This window comes from Oncorhynchus masou, chromosome 32, assembly GCF_036934945.1.
Source record: "Oncorhynchus masou masou isolate Uvic2021 chromosome 32, UVic_Omas_1.1, whole genome shotgun sequence".
NCBI classification, from domain to species: Eukaryota; Metazoa; Chordata; class Actinopteri; order Salmoniformes; family Salmonidae; genus Oncorhynchus; species Oncorhynchus masou.
The window spans coordinates 38,131,453-38,151,267 of record NC_088243.1 but is presented as its reverse complement, the minus strand read 5'-3'; the positions used below and the strand labels follow the sequence as shown (position 1 = coordinate 38,151,267).

General features: G+C 48.8%; 1 protein-coding gene across 1 annotated transcript in view; it reads left to right on the top strand.

The window, feature by feature from the left end:
* Positions 1-19,815, top strand: part of LOC135526040 (kinesin-like protein KIF26B) — a 172,933-nt gene that overhangs the window by 132,666 nt on the left and 20,452 nt on the right. Inside the window, 7 exon segments of the mRNA XM_064954070.1 lie at positions 1,090-1,273; positions 3,010-3,187; positions 8,084-8,255; positions 8,555-9,429; positions 11,508-11,640; positions 11,819-12,080; positions 12,226-14,865. Coding sequence (XP_064810142.1) covers positions 1,090-1,273; positions 3,010-3,187; positions 8,084-8,255; positions 8,555-9,429; positions 11,508-11,640; positions 11,819-12,080; positions 12,226-14,865 — 4,444 coding nt within the window.

Here is a 19,815-nt window from a genome sequence, read left to right as displayed (position 1 = left end):
CTTCGCCTCTCCCGAGCCCGTTTGGGAGTTGCAGCGATAAGACGAGATCATTATAACCAAATTTGGGAGAAAAGGGGGTAAAATTACAAATAAAAAAACGGTCCCAGAGGCAGAAACACCAGTGTTTCTTAATCCTGGTCCCGGGGACCCAAAGTGAAGCACATTATACGTTTTGCCCTGTCACTTCACACCTGATTCCACTAATCAATCACGTGTGTAGTACTCAGACTTTTGGGTCCCCAGGACCAGGATTGAGAAACACTAACAGAGTAGCAACAAGGAGAGTAACAGAGGAAGGCCCCTGCCTTCCATCCCAGACACTGAGTGCTCTGTTTCCTCCAGTGTTTTCCTCTACAGTCTGTCTCACTGTGGTGTCTCAAAGGAAACCCACAGGATTACGGCTAAGGCAGTGTATGATGATGGCAATATGAGACCGAGATCAGTGTAGTAATATATCATTATATATATATATATATATATATATATATATATATATATATATATATATATATATATATATATATATATATATATATATATATATATATGTTATCTTATCTGTGTATCTACCCTCAGGCACTAGGATCTGTTATCTTAGCTGGCTGTTTTTAACCTAACACTCTCTAAGGTTACACACACACACGCGCAGATACAGAGACACACACACACACACACACACACTGTACACACACGCACACGCAGATACAGGTACACACACACACACACACACACACACACTATACACACACACAGAGTGTACATCTACATCTATAGAGAATACAAAAACCGCAAACCTCTAAGAATCATTTAGTTATTTTCTCTTCTGGGGTCATTTAGTTTGACATCTTAGTGTGTGTGTGTGTGTGTGTATGTGTGTTGATAGGATTAGTGTGTGAGACAAGGGTATCAGTGTAATCCCTAGCTAATCTCATGTTTTAATGATACCCCACAGCATTTTAGTTATAATGCTACTCTGCCTGTCTTCACAGACACCATACACTGCATGACACACAAACACACAGAAAGACAAATGACTGTCCTGTGGTTTGTAGAATTAGTCTATTTTTTTCTATCTCACCTACTCTGTAGCTCCAGAACCAGAGTGAGCTGCGAGCCCCCACGCCAGAGAAAGCAGCCTTCTTCCTGGATGCAGCCATAGCAGCTCGGTACAGCAGCAGAGCTGACTCCGACCCGGAGGAGCATCTCAACTCACACATGCTGTTCACACTGCACATCTACCAGTACCGCATGGAGAAGACTGGCAAGGGAGGGAGTGAGTACTGCACACACACACACACACACACACACACACACACACACACACACACACACACACACACACACACACACACACACACACACACACACACACACACACACACACACACACACACACACACACACACACACACACACACAACACACACACACACACACACACACACACACACACACTGTATCTGTCATGCCTCAGGTTGCCAGTCAGACTGTCTCCACGCTACTTCTACAGGGTGATGTCATGTGTGTGTATTAATAGTGTGTGTGTGTGATAACGTAGTCAGATATGTGATAACAAGGCTAGGAGAAGGTGTTGTTCCCTATGTGTGATGGAGACGTATAATCTTACCTGCTCTTAAGGAAAGACAGCTTCACACACACACACACGCGCGCACACACACACACACACGCACACACACACACAATCTGCATCCACTCATTTCTCCTTATCATACAACACCTCAGTCATGGCTGTGGCAGTGGCTGTAGCAGAATAGGTGGAATGGTATTGAAACCATCAAACACATTATCAACATCAAACACATTATTATGAGCTGTCCTCCCATCGGCAGCTTCCACTGACACACACACACACACTTAGACTGATCTACAAAGACCTATGTAGCTATGCATACAGGGACATACACTCTAATCCCAGATTTCCCAAACCCGGTCCTGCATGTTTTGTTTTTTTCTCCAGCACTACACAGTTGATTCAAATAACCAACTCATCATCAAGCTTTGATGATTTGAATCAGCTGTGTAGCGCTGGGGCAAAAACCAAAACGTGCACCCGGGGCGGGACCCAGGACCGAATTTGGGGAACCCTGCTCTAATCCCCAGATGGAAAGACATGCACACACACACACACACACACACACACTAATACACTGACACACTGCTCAGAGAAGGTAAATGGGAACCAGATGTGCTGAACGGACCTACAGAGGTATTCGGCCTTGACTGACTTCCAGAGCATGCACAAGGAAGGTAGTGTATACACGCACACACGCTTCCGACAGGTGATGTGTTGACAAGGAGAGGACACGTAGCTGAACACACAGCTGAGCTGGTGAGGGTCCAGGTGGCAGGCTGTTATATTTCTCCTATTTCACACTAATGTGTGAATTGTAAATGTGTTTTTTTTTTTTTTACATATCCCAACTCCCCCCGAGACGCCCTCAGAGAGTAGGGTCACGGCCAGGGTCTGCCATGAATAACAGCGACCCTGGAGCAATTAGGGTTAAGTGCCTTGCTCAAGGGCACATTGACAGGTTTTTCACAACATCGGCTCGGGGATTCAAACTAGCGACCATCCGGTTACTGGGCCTACTCTCTAACCGCTAGGATACCTGCTGCCCAATGTAGCCGTGTGTGTGCACGCGTCCATGCGTGTGCATGTGTGCGTGTGCGGGCATGCCCGCGTGTGTGCGTGCGTGTGTGTGTGCTGAGGCTGACATGCATGACCTCATCTGAGATGAGCAGATCAAAAATGCTGGGGGATGAAGTGTTGGATAATGTGTTCAGGATCTATCACCCTGTGAAATACTGCTACTGAGTTTTGTAACACACTGTAAACATAAAAAAAAATGTTTTGCGCAATGATTAATGTATCCTGTCTCCCCAATTTTTCTCTGTTCTCTCTTTTTCCTTCCCCTCTCTCTCTTTCTGTCCCTTTCTCTCGGTCCCTCCTTCCCCTCCTGTCCCTCTCTCACCCTCCTCTCTCTCCAGTGTCGGGAGGTCGCAGTAGACTCCACCTGATAGACCTGGGCAGCTGTGTGAAGGTGCTGGGAGGAGAGAAGGGCAGGGAGAGCAGTGGTAGTACAGCAGCAGGGCTGTGTCTGTCTCTGTCTGCCCTGGGGAACGTTATCCTGGCTCTGGTCAATGGCAGCAAACATATCCCTTACAAGTACGTGTGCAGTGTGTGTGTGTGTCTGTGTGAGGACCTCTTGGTTGGATTCAATTGCTCTGCAGTATTACTCAGATACAACAACAACAAAAAACGACATAATTCTATCTATTTCTTACTCTTGCCCTTCCGTAATCAAATCAAAGTTTATTTGTCAAGTGCGCCAAATACAACAGTGTGTGTGTGTGTGTGTGTGTGTGTGTGTGTGTGTGTGTGTAGGTAAGTAAGGAAATAAAACAACAATAAAAAGACATTTGAAAAAAAGAGTAGCAAGGCTACATACAGACACCTGTTAGTCAGGCTTATTGAGGTAGTATGTACATGTAGGTATGGTTAAAGTGACTATGCATATATGATGAACAGAGAGTAGCAGCAGCGTAAAGAGGGGTTGGCGGGTGGCGGGACACAATGCAGATAGCCCAGTTAGCCAATGTGCGGGAGCACTGGTTGGTTTGGCCAATTGAGGTAGCATGTACATGAATGTATAGTTAAAGTGACTATGCACATAAGATAAACAGAGAGTAGCAGCAGCGTAAAAGAGGGGTTGGGGGGGAGGCACACAATGCAAATAGTCCGGGTAAGCATTTGGTTACCTGTTCAGGAGTCTTATGGCTTGGGGGTAAAAACTGTTGAGAAGCCTTTTTGTCCTAGACTTGGCACCGCTTGCCATGCGGTAGTAGAGAGAACAGAATATGGCTAGGGTCTTTGACAATTTTCAGGGCCTTCCTCTGACACCGCCTGGTGTAAAGGTCCTGGATGGCAGGCAGCTTTGCCCCAGTGATGTCCTGGGCCGTACGCACTACCCTCTGAAGTGCCTTGCGGTCGGAGGCCGAGCAATTGCCGTACCAGGCAGTGATGAAACCAGTCAGGATGCTCTCTATGCTGCAGCTGTAGAACCTTTTGAGGATCTCAGGACCCATGCCAAATCTTTTTAATTTCCTGAGGGGGAATAGGCTTTGTCGTGCCCTATTCACGACTGTCTTGGTGTGTTTGGACCATTCTAGTTTGTTGTTGATGTGGACACCAAGGAATTTGAAGCTCTCAACTTGCTCCACTACAGCCCCGTCGATGAGAATGGGGACATGCTCGGTGCTCCTTTTCCTGTAGTCCACAATCATCTCCTTGGTCTTGGTTACGTTGAGGGATAGGTTGTTATTCTGGCACCACCCGGCCAGGTCTCTGACCTCCTCCCTATAGGCGGTCTCGTCGTTGTCGGTGATCAGGCCTACCACTGTTGTGTTGTCAGCAAATTTAATGATGGTGTTGGAGTCCTGCCTGGCCATGCAGTCGTGGGTGAACAGGGAGTACAGGAGGGGACTGAGCACGCACCCCTGGGGAGCTCCAATTTTGAGGATCAGCGTGGCAGATGTGTTGCTACCTACCCTCACCACCTGGGGGCGGCCCGTCAGGAAGTCCAGGATCCAGCTGCAGAGGGAGGTGTTTAGTCCCAGTATCCTTAGCTTAGTGATGAGCTTTGAGAGTACTATGGTGTTGAATGCTGAGCTGTAGTCAATGAATAGCATTCTCACATAGGTGTTCCTTTTGTCCAGGTGAGAAAAGGCAGTGTGGAGTGCAATAGAGATAGCATCATCTGTGGATCTGTTTGGGCGGTATGCAAATTGGAGTGGGTCTAGAGTTTCTGGGATAATGGTGTTGATGTGAGACATTACCAGCCTTTCAAAGCACTTCATGGCTACTGACGTGAGTGCCACGGGTCTGTAGTCATTTAGGCAGGTTGCCTTTGTGTTCTTGGGCACAGGGACTATGGTGGTCTGCACACGTCCTGGTAATCCATCTGGCCCCGCAGCCTTGTGAATGTTGACCTATTTAAAGGTCTTACTTACGTCGGCTACGGACAGTGTGATCACACAGTCGTCCGGAACAGCTAATGCTCTCATGCATACCTCAGTGTTGCTTGCCTCGAAGCAAGCATAGAAGTGATTTAGCTTGTCTGGTAGGCTTGTGTCACTGGGCAGCTCGTGGCTGTGCTTCCCTTTGTAGTCTGTAATAGTTTGCAAGCCCTGCCACATCCGACGAGCGTCTGAGCCGGTGTAGTATGATTCAATCTTAGCCCTGTATTGGCGCTTTGCCTGTTTGATGGTTTGTCACAGGGCATAGCAGGATTTCTTATAAGCTTCCGGGTTAGAGTCCCGCACCTTGAAAGCGGCAGCTCTACCCTTTAGCTCAGTGCGAATGTTATCTGTAATCCATGGCTTCTGGTTGGGGAATGTACGTACAGTCACTGTGGGGACGACGTCCTCAATGCACTTATTGATAAAGCCAGTGACTGATGTGGTGCATTCCTCAATGTCATCGGAAGAATCCCGGGACATGTTCCAGTCTGTGATAGCAAAACAGTCCTGTAGTTTAGCATCTGCTTCATCTGACCATTTTTTTATAGCCCGAGTCACTGGTGCTTCCTGCTTAAATTTTTGCTTGTAAGCAGGAATCACGAGGATAGAGTTGTGGTCGGATTTACCAAATGGAGGGCGAGGGAGAGCTTTGTATGCGTCTCTGTGTGTGGAGTACAGGTGATCTAGAATTTTTCCCCTCTGGTTGCACATTTAACATGTTGATAGAGATTCGGTAGAACTGATTTAAGTTTCCCTGCATTAAAGTCTGCGGCCACTAGGAGCGCCGCCTCTGTGTGAGTAGTTTCCTGTTTGCTTATTTCCTTATACAGCTGGCTGAGTGCGGTCTTAGTGCCGGCATCTATATGTGGTGGTAAATAAACAGCCACGTAAAGTATAGCTGAGAACTCTCTAGGCAAGTAGTGTGGCCTACAATTTATCATAATATACTCTGCATCAGGCGAGCAAAATCTAGAGACTTCCTTAGATTTCGTGCACCAGCTGTTGTTTACAAACATGCACAGACCGCCCTCCCTGCTCTGTGCTGTTCTATCCTGCCGGTGTAGCGTGTATCCCGCTAGCTGAAAATCCATGTCGTCATTCAGCCACGATTCCAGTTACAGTTTTTGATGTCCCGTTGGTAGGATACCCTAAATGACCCTCCCTAAGTGTGTGTGACTAACTGGGACTGGGGGAGATGGGGCTTGGGTCAGCTTCCACTGGTGACTGGCTCAATATCTATCTCTACATATCCAACTCAATATATCACACCCATGTCATGTTAATAGTAGACTTTAAACCTATGAATAAACCTGCTAATTATTGTAGATATATTAATGAGATAGTACACTTTAACATGCAGATCATTGGACACACCATGATTCATGTAGGCCCGGCCCGGACTTAATTCTGTATAACTACTATAATAATGTATAATAATGTATATGCCTGCTGAAGCTTTGGAGAGGGTGAAATGGGGAGAGAGAGAGACAGGCACGGAGAGAGAGAAAGAGAGAGGGGAGAGAGGAAGAGAAGGCGTGGCAGAGAGGGAGAGAGAAAGGTGCTGTGGGGTTGATTTAAAGCCCAATCACTTATCGCTTCATTATTATTACCTGAGACCGCTAGGAAGAGTTTTTTTGTTGTTGTTTGTTTTCTTCCTGAAGAGAATGAAGTTGACTGTGAGAGAGGGAATAAGAGAGAGGGGAGAGAGAGTTTGAGGGGAGAGGAGAGAGAGTTTCAAGGAACGAGAGGCAGAGAAAAGAACAAGGAGGAAAGGAGTGAAACGAAAGCAGGGGGACAGAGGCTTTGAAACAGTCGTGTGCATATTTAAATTTTCCCAAGATCATGCAGGCCCTCCCTCCCTCCCTCCCTCCCTGCCTCCCTCTCTGCCTCCCTCCTTCAGTGCAGATAGCTCAGCTCCTCCACTCTCTAATTTAATCACGAGCTCGGCATTTACATTGCAAAGCACCCCACCACTTTATGCCAGAACTGTAAACATTACACACACCGAGGCATACAAACACAAATACACACACATGCAAGCATGCGTATAAAATTATAGGTTGGGGCCATTTGCAAGGTGTGGAACATTAGTTGCAAATAACTGGATCTCACCATGCATGAATATAAAATCCCTTCTGCACAAATCACTGATCCTTCTGCTTAATTTAATTAGACCTAAACACTCGCAGCTCCAACCTTTTTTCCCCCTTTCTTCTCCATTTTCAGCCGTTTCTCCCATTTCTACCCTGCTTAATGAGATTAATTAAGAGACTTGATTGAGATGTCAGGCGAGAGAGATGCAATTACTAACGTTGATGTGACGAAGACACTGGTAACTACTACTAATGACATGACTCAGAGACAGAGAGCGAGAGAGCGGGAGGAATGGAGGGAGGAAAGAGAAGAGGATAACATTGAGGACAGTTGAGGCAAAGTAAAGCGATAGAAGGATGGGGTAGCGTGTGTGTGTGTGTGTGTGTGTGTGTGTGTGTGTGTGGGCTGGCCGGGGGCTGTGTTTTTATAAAAGGAGGACAGCAGCATGAGGTATTGAGCCACAGAGGAGCCTGCACTCCATTCTGCCCTGAGGGTCCCAAACAGCTCACAGGAGTTACCTACCACACACACATGCCCATGCACACACACCACATGCACACACACCACATGCACACACAGAAACACAGGCAGACAGTCAATTAACCCTATATCAAACACAGGAGAGGGAGAGCGTTAAATAAACACACAATCCTACAGCTCCTGTCCCACATGTTCCAGCCATAACGAGATTAACCATCGACGTAGCTAATGCTCAGGTCTGGAGATCATTTGCTGATTGGTAGGGAGGTGAACAGTGATTTTAAGGGTTTGATAGATATTATCCTTCAGATTAATGTGTGTTTCTGTGTGCACAAAGTATGTGTTTGTATATGTGTGTGTGATGTAAAGTGTGTGTGTGTGCACGATTTAACACGTGTGTGTGTGTGTGTGTGCTTATGCCTGTGTTAGTGTATGTGCGTGATGTAATGTGTGTATGTATGTGTTCCAGGGACAGTAAGCTGACCATGCTACTGAGAGAGTCACTGAGCAACATGAACTGTCGGACCACCATGATCGCCCACATCTCCTCGTCGCCTAGCAACTTCTCTGACACGCTCTCCACCCTCCAGATCGCCTCGCGCCTCCTCCGTATGAAGAAGAAGAAGACCAAAGTCAGTATGGTAGGCATTATCAATTTAGACACATTCAGTCATTCAAATCATTCATTCAATCAATAAATTGGTCAATGAAATAGAGGAATTCTCCTTCTCATGCATTTCACAGTTCTTTCTTCTGGGGCTCAACTTCTAAATGTTCAGATTGATATTTCAGTTTTTAAAAAACAACACTTTCAGTATTGCTGGAACTTGATGACACAGCATTACAATAACAGGCCAGTAAATGAAGCCGAGATTCTAACTGGTTTGTTTCAAAATGTGTTGTTTCTCTCATCCATATTCACATTCCCTCTCTTCTTCAGCAATACACGTCCAGTTCGTCAGGGGGTGAGAGTTCGTGTGAGGAGGGTCGTATGCGTCGCCCCACCCACCTGAGACCATTCCACTCCCGTAGCTCTGCCGACTCCAACCTTCCCCTGCTGCACCTCTCCAGCGACCCAGATGACTACTCCAGTAGCGAGCAGTCCTGCGACACCGTCATCTATGTGGGCCCCAATGGGGGTGCTATCTCGGACCGTGAGCTGACCGACAACGAGGGTCCGCCAGAGGTTGTCCCCATCATTCCTGCTCTGCTGAAGAGCAAAGCCGAGTCTGGCGTACTGCCGACTACACCAACACTACAACAACAACAGCTACAGACAGTACTCTCCCAGCCCCAGCCACAGCCACAGCCTGCCCCTACACAGACACACACCCAGCCCTCTGCCCTGCCTACACAGTCCCTCATCTCCCTAACCCAGCCCCCACTCCCTCTCCTCCAAGCCCTGGGCCAACCCCTGCCCCCTGTGCCAGAGGAAGGGGCAGAGTGTCTCAAGTGCAACACCTTCGCCGAGCTGCAGGAGCGGCTGGAGTGTATCGACGGGAGCGAAGAGGTGGCCAAGTTCCCCTTTGAGGAGGTGCCGGTTAGTAGGGGGGCCAAGTCTGACACCCTGGTCCCCCCTGGGTCTGAGACGGAGCCTACGGGAGCTGTGGGAGTGGAGGTAGAGACCTCCAGGAGGATGTCCAATGACGAGCAGCTCCAGGAGATCAGGGAGGTGGTGGAAGAGGCAGAACTGGCCCAGACCATGATAGAGAGTCTGAGCCTGACCGGCAGCAGCAGTGTGACGGGAAGCAGTGGAGATGGACACACCAACACTAACCCTTTACAGAGGGCCAAAAGCGCCAGCCTCCATGACAGGTCAGATCTGTTTATTTGTTAAGGTCACCATTAACGGTTACAAAGCAACAGCTACTCTGCCTAGGGTCCTTGTCTCATTGCGCACTAGTGACTCCTGTGTCGGGCCGGGCGCAGTGCACACTGACCAGGTTGCCAGGTACACGGTGTTTCCTCAGACACATTGGTGCGGCTGGCTTCCGGGTTGGAAGTGCATTGTGTCAAGAAGCAGTGCGGCTTGGTTGGGTTGTGTTTCGGAGGAAGCATGGCTCTCAACCTTCGCCTCTCCCGTGTCCGTACGGGAGTTGCAGCGATGAGACAAGACAGTAATTACTACTAATTGGACACCACGAAATTGGGAGAAAAAGGGGGTAAAAAAGTTATACAGTGGGGCAAAAAAGTATTTAGTCAGCCACCAATTGTGCAAGTTCTCCCACATAAAAATATGAGAGAGGCCTGTAATTTTCATCATAGGGACAATTCAACTATGACAGACAAGATAAGAAAAAAATCCAGAAAATCACATTGTAGGATTTTGAATGAATTTATTTACAAATTATGGTGGAAAATAAGTATTTGGTCAATAACAAAAGTTTATCTAAATACTTTGTTGGCAATGACAGAGGTCAAACGTTTTCTGTAAGTCTTTGCAAGGTTTTCACACACTGTTGCTGGTATTTTGGCCCATTCCTCCATGCAGATCTCCTCTAGAGCAGTGATGTTTTGGGGCTGTTGATGGGCAACACGGACTTTCAACTCCCTCCAAAGATGTTCTATGGGGTTGAGATCTGGAGACTGGCTAGGCCGCTCCAGGACCTTGAAATGCTTCTTACGAAGCCACTCCTTTGTTGCCCGGGCGGTGTGTTTGGGATCATTGTCATGCTGAAAGACCCAGCCACGTTTCATCTTCAATGCCCTTGCAGATGGAAGGAGGTTTTCACTCAAAATCTCACGATACATGGCCCCATTCATTCTTTCCTTTACACGGATCAGTCGTCCTGGTCCCTTTGCAGAAAAACAGCCCCAAAGCATGATGTTTCCAACCCCATGCTTCACAGTAGGTATGGTATTCTTTGGATGCAACTCAGCATTCTTTGTCCTCCAAACACTACGAGTTGAGTTTTTACCAAAAAGTTATATTTTGGTTTCATCTGACCATATGACATTCTCCCAATCTTCTTCTGGATCATCCAAATGCTCTCTAGCAAACTTCAGACGGGCCTGGATATGTACTGGCTTAAGCAGGGGGACACGTCTGACACTGCAGGATTTGAGTCCCTGGCGGCGTAGTGTGTTACTGATGGTAGGCTGTTACTTTGGTCCCAGCTCTCTGCAGGTCATTCACTAGGTCCCCCCGTGTGGTTCTGGATTTTTGCTCACCGTTCTTATGATCATTTTGAATCCACGGGGTGAGATCTTGCGTGGAGCCCCAGATAGAGGGAGATTATTAGTGGTCTTGTATGTCTTCCATTTCCTAATAATTGCTCCCACAGTTGATTTCTTCAAACCAAGCTGCTTACCTATTGCAGATTCAGTCTTCCCAGCCTGGTGCAGGTCTACAATTTTGTTTCTGGTGTCCTTTGACAGCTCTTTTGTCTTGGCCATAGTGGAGTTTGGAGTGTGACTGTTTGAGGTTGTGGACAGGTGTCTTTTAGACTGATAAGTTCAAACAGGTGCCATTAATACAGGTAACGAGTGCAGGACAGGGGAGCCTCTTAAAGAAGAAGAGCCAGAAGTCTTTCTTGTTTGTAGGTGACCAAATACTTATTTTCACCATAATTTGCAAATAAATTCATAAAAATCCTACAATGTGATTTTCTGGATTTTTTTTCTCATTTTGTCTGTCATAATTGAAGTGTACCTATGATGAAAATTACAGGCCTCTCTCATCTTTTTAAGTGGGAGAACTTGCACAATTGGTGGCTGACTAAATACTTTTTTGCCCCACTGTATACATATACAAAACAAAAACGGAACTTATTGTTCCTTTAGCTTGTATAGTTTTATCTGCCTTATAATTTTAATGTCTTTCTTGAAGGTATTTTTGTTTTCAATATCTTCTATTTCTTTTCTATTTCTCTTCCTTTCTATTTGATTGATAGTCGTGAGTCTCTGAGCGCAGGCAGTAGCAGTGATGGTAAGCCCCGCCCCCTGGGTTCTCCTCGGCTGGGCATCGCCTCTCTTACCAAGACCTCTGACTACAGACCTCCTTCCTCACCCTCACAGCGCTGCAAGGTACAGTATCTGTCTCTCACACCTCTACGGTCTTTGCTTGTGCTATTTTACAGTTATTGGGTTGACTTTTACCTCATAAAATGCATTTCCATGAAAATGTACAGTATTGTTGTGAAGCATCTTTGAGTCCTTGAAAAGAACTATAAAAATCCAATATATGATTATGATTATAATCAAGGTCTACACCCAGAAGGGTGTGATGCCGGGAACGCCCCCTCTGTCCTGCCAGAGTCTGTCTACTGCAGACAGCCTGGCTGCAGATAGTGGGAGGTCCTCTACAGATTCCCTGCTGCAGCTGGAGTCCCTGTCCAGGACCTCCCCCATGAGAATGAGTCCCCAGGTGCTAAAGCGCACCGACTCCTTGTCTGCCAGCCTGGGGTCGGCTGAGACCCTGTGTGACGATAATGTTCCTCAGATACCTCTGGATGTACGCAGGGACAGTAAGTCTTGCTCTTTATGCTATTAAGTGTTTTTTATGTATGATACTGGTTTCGAACAGCGAATTCATTTCACGTTCCTTACATATTTTCCTTTCATTGTCTATCCTCTCTCTTTCTCCTTCCCATCTTTCTCTGCCTCCCCCAGCCCCAGTTCCTGCTCTAGCCCCCAGCCCCTCCTCTACCCCAGCCCCAGCAGACCCTCGTTCTCTGGGGGAAGATGAGCTGGTATTCACCCTGGGGTGTGAGGAAGGGCTGGATGTCCGGGGCCTGCTGGAGAGTGGCGGTCGTCCCACTAGCATCATTAGCTTCACCAGCGACTGTTCCGTCACCGCCCTGGCCTCGGGATCCCGCCCTGTCTCCATCATCAGCAGCATCAGCGATGACCTGGAGTGCTACGGAAACAACACTACTGTCATTGCTACGACCACCGGAATGGTCACAATGACAAGCGCCTCAGTTGCCGGGGTGATCGCCATGGCGGAAGTCAGCATGGCGAAGCTTCGCATAGAAGGAGAGGCGATGGCGGCGCTGCCTAGCTGCCGGTCGTCCATCTCATCATGGCTGAGTGAGCTGAGTGCTGGGAGTGACGGGGATCAGTCCCTACACAGTTTCGGCCAGTCCTATGGACATGGGGAGGCTCTGGCCGAGCTAGACCCCCCACAGGTGCCTCTCTCTGGGGCAGAGGAGCAAGATGAGGTGTCCCTGGGTTCTAGAGGAAGGAAGACTCTTGACAGCGATGTAGTGTTGTGTGGAGATGAGAAAGGAACGGAGAAGGAGAAGAGCACCCTGACTAAAGAGAGGCTGAAGAGACTGTCTCCCTCCATGGGTAAGACCAACATCACCGTCTCCAACATCCAGACCCTGGGGGCCTCCAGCAACTTCATCCCCTTCAAGACCAACATCACAGTCCACCCCTGTGTGGCCGTCAAACCCATGGTTATACAGGAGCCCACTATACTGTCCTCCCCTACCAAGACTCACCTGTTGTCCAAGGACGCAGCCAAGCCTGCCCTAGCCCAAGCCCTGGTCCTGGCCTCCATGTCCAGCGATCTCAGCTTCGACGACCCCTGGATGAAGAGAGATGGAGGCGATGTGAGGCCTAAGGAGCTGGTGTGTGAGGTGAAGCCGGAGAAGAGGGTGGTGGAGCCACCAGTCAAGACAGACACAGCTAAGACCCAGGCCTGGCCCCAGGGTGACAGGGCCAGCAGGGTGGACAGTGGCTACGGAGGGGACCGTTGCAGCTCCAGCAGCGGTGAGACCGTCTCCTCTCCAGACTCCTGTAAGAGGGTGGTGGACGGCTGTGAGATGGTGCTAGTCAGCTCTGGGGAGTGTCTGATGACTCCCGTCTACTCTGCCGACATCCTGCGCACCGCCAGTCTGCCCCGCGGCTGGCACCGGATCAACCGCCACGACGGCCTGGACGAGGACTCACTCCGCTACGGCGCTAATGGAGGAGGGGCAGGGGGGGAGTCTCGGGGCCTAGGGATCACCACCTCCACCCCCTGTAGTCCGAGGGCAACACTGGACCGACGGGGGTCGTCCGGGAGACAAGGCCTGTTCTCCCGCCAGAAAGGGATCCCACCGCTGCCACCAGTACGCAAGTCCAGTCTGGACCAGAAGAACCGGGCAGGAGGCCCCCTCAGCCCCCTGCACGCACCCATCCATGGCCTCTCCTTCCTGGGGAGCACCCCGGAGGACCTAGATGGGCTTGGTGGAGGGAAACAGAAGGGGTCTAATGTGGAGAGCAGTAGGTTGTTCAGTGCTAAACTAGAGCAACTGGCTAACAGAACCAACTCTCTGGGGCGGTCCCATGGAGGTCACAGCTCTCTTGGCCCCCACTACGACTGCCTCTCCCTGGAGAGGGGGGAGAGCCTCAGCTCTCTGGGCTGGAAGGGGGCAGCCGGAGGGGGGAGGGGGGACTGCAATATGCCCCATCCCGGACGTAGCATCCGCTGTGGCTCAGTGTCATCCTCCTCCCCTAATGGAAACGGTTCCGGTAACAGCCCCGGCAGTGCTCCCAAGTCGCCCAAGTCGAGCCAGTCGAAGATCTCAGCCGTCAGCAAGCTGCTGATGGCCAGCCCTAAGACCCGCAGCCTTTCGGCCTCCAGCACCAAGACACTCAGCTTCTCCACCAAGTCTCTTCCCCAGTCTGTCAACCGCAGCTCCAGCTTGCCTCCCAACGGCAAGACCCAGCCCCAGCCCCAGGGTCAGACCTCCAGCCAGGCCCTGGGACAAAACAAGGAACCCAGCTCTGGCTCCTGGGCCACCCAGTCTCTGAGTCGCAGCCGAGGAGGAGGCCTGGCCGCCAAGCTGCCTCTGAGAGCCGCCAACGGACGCATCTCCGAGCTGCTTCAGGGCAATGGAGGCTCTCGATCCACCAGTCACAACCGAGGAGGAGGCTCCGAAGCTGGGGAGGAGAGGGGTGCTGGAGGAAGTGGAGGTGGAGCAGGTGGTGGAGGAGCACAGGGAGAGGAGAGACCAGTGATGGTCCACACCTTGCCGTCTCCCTACAGTAAGATCACAGCCCCCAAGCGGCCCCAGCGCTGCAGCAGCGGCCATGCCAGTGACAACAGCAGTGTTCTGAGTGGGGAGCTGCCCCCGGCCATGGGGAAGACAGCCCTGTTCTACCACAGCGGGGCCAGCAGTGGCTACGAGAGCATGTTGAGGGACAGCGAGGCCACAGGAAGCACCTCCTCTGCCCAGGACTCTCTGAGCGAACACAGCTCAGCCACCAGCAGCAGCCGCCGTAGCCTCAAGAACAACAAGAAGAGGAACAACAACACAGGTCTGCCCCTTATGCTGCATCCCAGTGAGCACAGTACATTTTTTCAACATATTTTCAACCCAAAATACATACTTTCAACCTTATTTTAACGTTATTTTTCTCACAGGGTTTCCCTTCCTTTGTGCTTAGTTTTCCTGTTCCATTTATACACTACACAAAACAGTACATAAATGTATTTAAAGGGTAGCACTATAGATGTTCAATTACCTTTGTTCAACTAACTATAACCTTAGTCACGTAGCTTACATCTCTCATACTCAACCTCCAGTTCATGCTCTGTCCTGAGTAGAAATAGAATAAAACCTTTGAATATGAAACAAGCCATCAGGTAAGTAAGGTGACCAGCCAGGCAGTCAACCAGGCAGGCAAGGAGGGGGGCAGGCAACCAGGCAGGCAACCAGGCAGGCAAGGAGGGAGGCAGGCAACCAGGCAGGCAACCAGGCAGGCAAGGAGGGAGGCAGGCAACCAGGCAGGCAGGAAACCAGGCAGGCAAGGAGGGAGGCAGGCAACCAGGCAGGCAACCAGGCAGGAAACCAGGCAGGCAAGGAGGGAGGCAGGCAGGCAAGCAGCCAGCCAGTCAGGGAGGCAAGTGATAGTGAAAGAATTCAAGTCATTCTCTTAAAGTCAGCCGTGATGAATCTCCACATTAGGCTGTCACCTTCTCCCAGGATGAGCCTATGCTCCTCAGCCCCTCTGCCCAGAACCAGCCCAGGCATGGTTAAAAACACTGATGAATGAACCCTCTATTCCAGATAACATGTTTGGTTAATAAACTGCCCCATTTCGATATGAATCGCAGCGGCAGCGAAATGTAGCTCACAAGACTTCCATTTATATATATATAAAAAAACAAATGTGGAAATAAATAACTAAATCAGGTTTCAACCCCTCCTTTCTCCTCAACTCTCATCATATCCTCCTCCCTCTCCCCTCACCCCCGAGAGGTTGGTAGTGAGAGTGGTCTTGTTGGGCAGACAGATGGCCATTGTCAGAGAGTTCTGTGGGTGGCTTCAAGAAAGCAGTGCACTCTTTAACCCCTGTACCCTCTCCATTCCTCCCTCTGCTCTCCCTTATCCCCCCCCCGCCCCTCCCTTCTATGCTGGGACCCCTTTTCATCCCCCTGGCCACCCCCTACCTCTCCAAAGCTACCCTCCATTCCCTTAACTCTCCCTCTCCACTTACACTCCACTTGCCCTCCACCTCTCCCTCTCTCTCCTCCCTCTCTCTCTTCCCCCTCCCGTCCAGAGAGGCAGTAAGAGGGAACAGTGATCAGGCTTATCTATGGCTGACTTGGAACCGCAGAACCCGGGCCAACACAGCCCGGCCTGTGGCTGCTCCAGCAGAGAGAGGGAGAGAGAGGAAGCGGGATGGAGGGAGAGAGAGAGAGAGAGAGGCTTGCTTGGGAAAAAAAACATTTTTTAATCAGGTTTCCAGTTGAGGGTCTCATGTATGGTTGCTCTTTACTGTAATATTGGATTTTCCATTGCTTGGTTTCTCTCTCTCTCTCTCTACTGTGTCCTGATGCAGCAGGCAGTAATAAGGTACAAATGGGTGACTCGAAGGTGACTTAGAGCAGATCTGTCTTTGTGACCTTTCCGTTGCGCACGGAGACAAAGAGACAGACGGAACCTTATTAACGTCACCTCTCGCCTCCCCCCTCTCCCTTCACCCCATCCCTGTGTGTGAATCTGATCAAAAAACGTGTCTGCTGACATAGCTGCCAATTTCTATGCAAATGGAAAGTGTGTGTGTGTGTGTGTGTGTGTGTGTGTGTGTGTGTGTGTGTGTGTGTGTGTGTGTGTGTGTGTGTGTGTGTGTGTGTGCGTGCGTGCGTGCGTGCGTGCGTGCGTGTGTGTACATTCCAGCACGCTGGTCAGATAAGAGGGACTGACCTGCTAGGCTTATCTCTCCACCCACCAAATGCTCTTCTCTCTCTCCACTCTTTTTCTGTTCTCTTCTCCTATCTCTTTCTCTGTTCTCTCTTCCCTCTCGTTCTCTTCTCCACTCTCTCTGTTCTCTCTCTCCTCTTTCTCTGTTCTCTCTCTCCCCTCTTTCTCTGTTCTCTCTCTCCCCTCTTTCTCTGTTCTATCTCTCCCCTCTCGTTCTCTGTTCTCTTCTCCACTCTCTCTGTTCTCTCTCTCCCCTCTTTCTCCGTTCTCTCTCCCCTCTTTCTCCGTTCTCTCTCCCCTCTTTCTCTGTTCTCTCTCTCCCCTCTTTATCTGTTCTCTCTCTCCCCTCTTTCTCTGTTCTCTCTCTCCCCTCTTTCTCTGTTCACTCTCTCCCCTTTCTTTCTCTGTTCTCCCTCTCCCCTCTTTCTCTGTTCTCTCTCTCCCCTCTCTGTTCTCTTCTCCGATCTTTCTCTGTTATCTCTCCCCCTTTCTCTGTTCTCTCTCTCTCTCCCCTCTTTCTCTGTTCTCTCTCTCCCCTCTTTCTCTGTTCTCTCTCTCCCCTCTTTCTCTGTTCTCTCTCTCTGTTCTCTCTTCCCTTTCTTTCTCCGTTCTCTCTCTCCCCTCTTTCTCTGTTCTCTTCTCCCCTATTTCTCTGTTCTCTTCTCCCCTCTTTCTCTGTTCTCTCTCTCCCTCTTTCTCTGTTCTCTCTCTCCCCTCTTTCTCTGTTCTTTCTCTGTTCACTCTCTCCCCCCTCTTTCTCTGTTCACTCTCTCCCCTCTCTTTCTGTTCTCTCTCTCCCCTCTCTTTCTCTGTTCTCTCTCTCCCCTCTCTTTCTCTGTTCTCTCTCTCCCCTCCCCTCCCTTTCTCTGTTCTCTCTCTCTCTCCCATCTCGTTCTCTGTTCTCTTCTCCCCTCTTTCTCTGTTCACTTCTCCCCTTTTTCTCTGTTCTCTCTCTCTCCCATCTCGTTCTCTGTTCTCTTCTCCCCTCTTTCTCTGTTCTCTTCTCCCCTCTTTCTCTGTTCTCTTCTCCCCTCTTTCTCCGTTCTCTTCTCCCCTCTTTCTCTGTTCTCTCTCCCCTCTTTCTCTGTTCTTTCTCTGTTCACTCTCTCCCCTCTCTTTCTCTGTTCACTCTCTCCCCTCTCTTTCTCTATTCTCTCTCTCCCCTCTCTTTCTCTGTTCTCTTTCTCCCCTCTCTTTCTCTGTTCTCTCTCTCCCCCCTCTTTCTCTGTTCACTCTCTCCCCTCTCTTGCTCTGTTCTCTCTCTCACCTCTCTTTCTCTGTTCAATCTCTCCCCTCGCTTTCTCTGTTCTCTCTCTCCCCTCCCTTTCTCTGTTCACTCTCTCCCCTCTCGTTCTCTGTTCTCTCTCTCCCCTCTCTTTCTCGGTTCTCTCTCTCTCTCCCGTCTCGTTCTCTGTTCTCTTCTCCCCTCTCTGTTCTCTTCTCCCCTCTTTCTCTGTTCTCTCTCTCCCCTCTCTTATCTTCTGTTCGGTTCTGCTGCATTTTCTCCCTGTCTCTTCTCTCCTCTTTGCTGCTCTCCCCATCTCCCCTCTCAACCGTTCTGTTATTTCTCTCCTCTCTCACCCATCCTCCCCCAGGAACTCATGCTAAATACTGGATTGTCGTCGTTGCCAGAAGTCCTACTCAACCAATCCCCCCCCCCCCAAAACCTAGGCCCCCCTCTCCAACCCCTACTCCAATGCTAGACCTAACCCCAGCTCTCACCCCAACGCCAGCCCCTGGCAGAATGGCAGTGTAGGACTCTTGGCTCTGTTATCAGCTATCTGTCCTGGTTTGGTTATCAGCTATTTGCCCTGATGTTTACTCCTGCTGCCTTTGTCAAACTAAAGCCTGGTCACGTCCTTGTCAGCAGAACAGAACAAAACAACACATCAGTATGCTGTTCTCCTGACCCAGTCACAGGTGTAGAGTTGCACTGTGGCTGCGTTTACACAAGCAGCCCAATTCTGATCTTTTGCCAAATATTGGACTTTTGATTAATCAGTTCAATAATTGGGCAAAATATCAGAATTAGGCTGACTGTGTAAACGCAGCCTACTGTATGTTTGTTATTTGTCCTGTAGGTGATGAGCAAGAGAGATAGATCCTACTGAATTCTTCACATTCTAATGAATGTTTCTTAAAGGCAAACTCAACCCACAAAGGATCTTTTGGTGTTTGTTTCATTAGTCTATTGTTGACACAGTACCAAAATGTTTTGCTTGTCAGAATCAAGTGGCATACAGTACACTCTGAATGACCTAAAATGATAAATCCCATATTGGTCTTTCACAGTCAGGAAACCCAACTTGTACTGTGCTAGTAGTCTAATAGTAGGACTACTATTGAAACAAATAAACTGAGTCAGAAATTCACAGGTTTCAGATTTTCCCCAAAAAGTCACACTTTTGTCCAGAAAACAACAAAATTGTATGTTCTAAGTCCATAACAGTGCTTAGACCACATCATGAAATCACTTTGAGGTCTGGGCTCTTGGCTCTGTTATATAAAAAAAAAATCTAATACATTTAGAATTTTGAGAGTAAGTACCCTTTAATTCAGGTGTGCAGGCACTTAGCACTATTGTTTGCTTAGCCATGTTTCTGTAGCACATGAGATGGAGTTTGAAAAAGAAATGGCCACTGGATTGACACAAATAATCATGATATCATTCTGACAGGTAGGCATAAGCTACTATGTAGCTAGTTAACATTTAATAGAGATGGTTTTTGGGAAACCCTTTCCATCTACCAGAAGATGGTTAAGCCTATTATTAGCATTCCTATATTTTGCCTCTTCCTCAATTTTTTGAAACCTGAATGTTTTACTTCATATTCTAAGGCATGTCTTACCTTGCTTCAAAGTAGGATGGAATTAAGAAATATATAAATATTTGGATGAGCAATGTCGGAGTGGCATTGACTAAAATACAGTAGAATATAATACAGTATATACATATGAGATGAGTAAAGCAGTATGTAAACATTATTAAAGTGACCAGTGTTCCAATATTAAAGTGGCCAGTGTTCCCTTATTAAAGTGGCCAGTGTTCCCTTATTAAAGT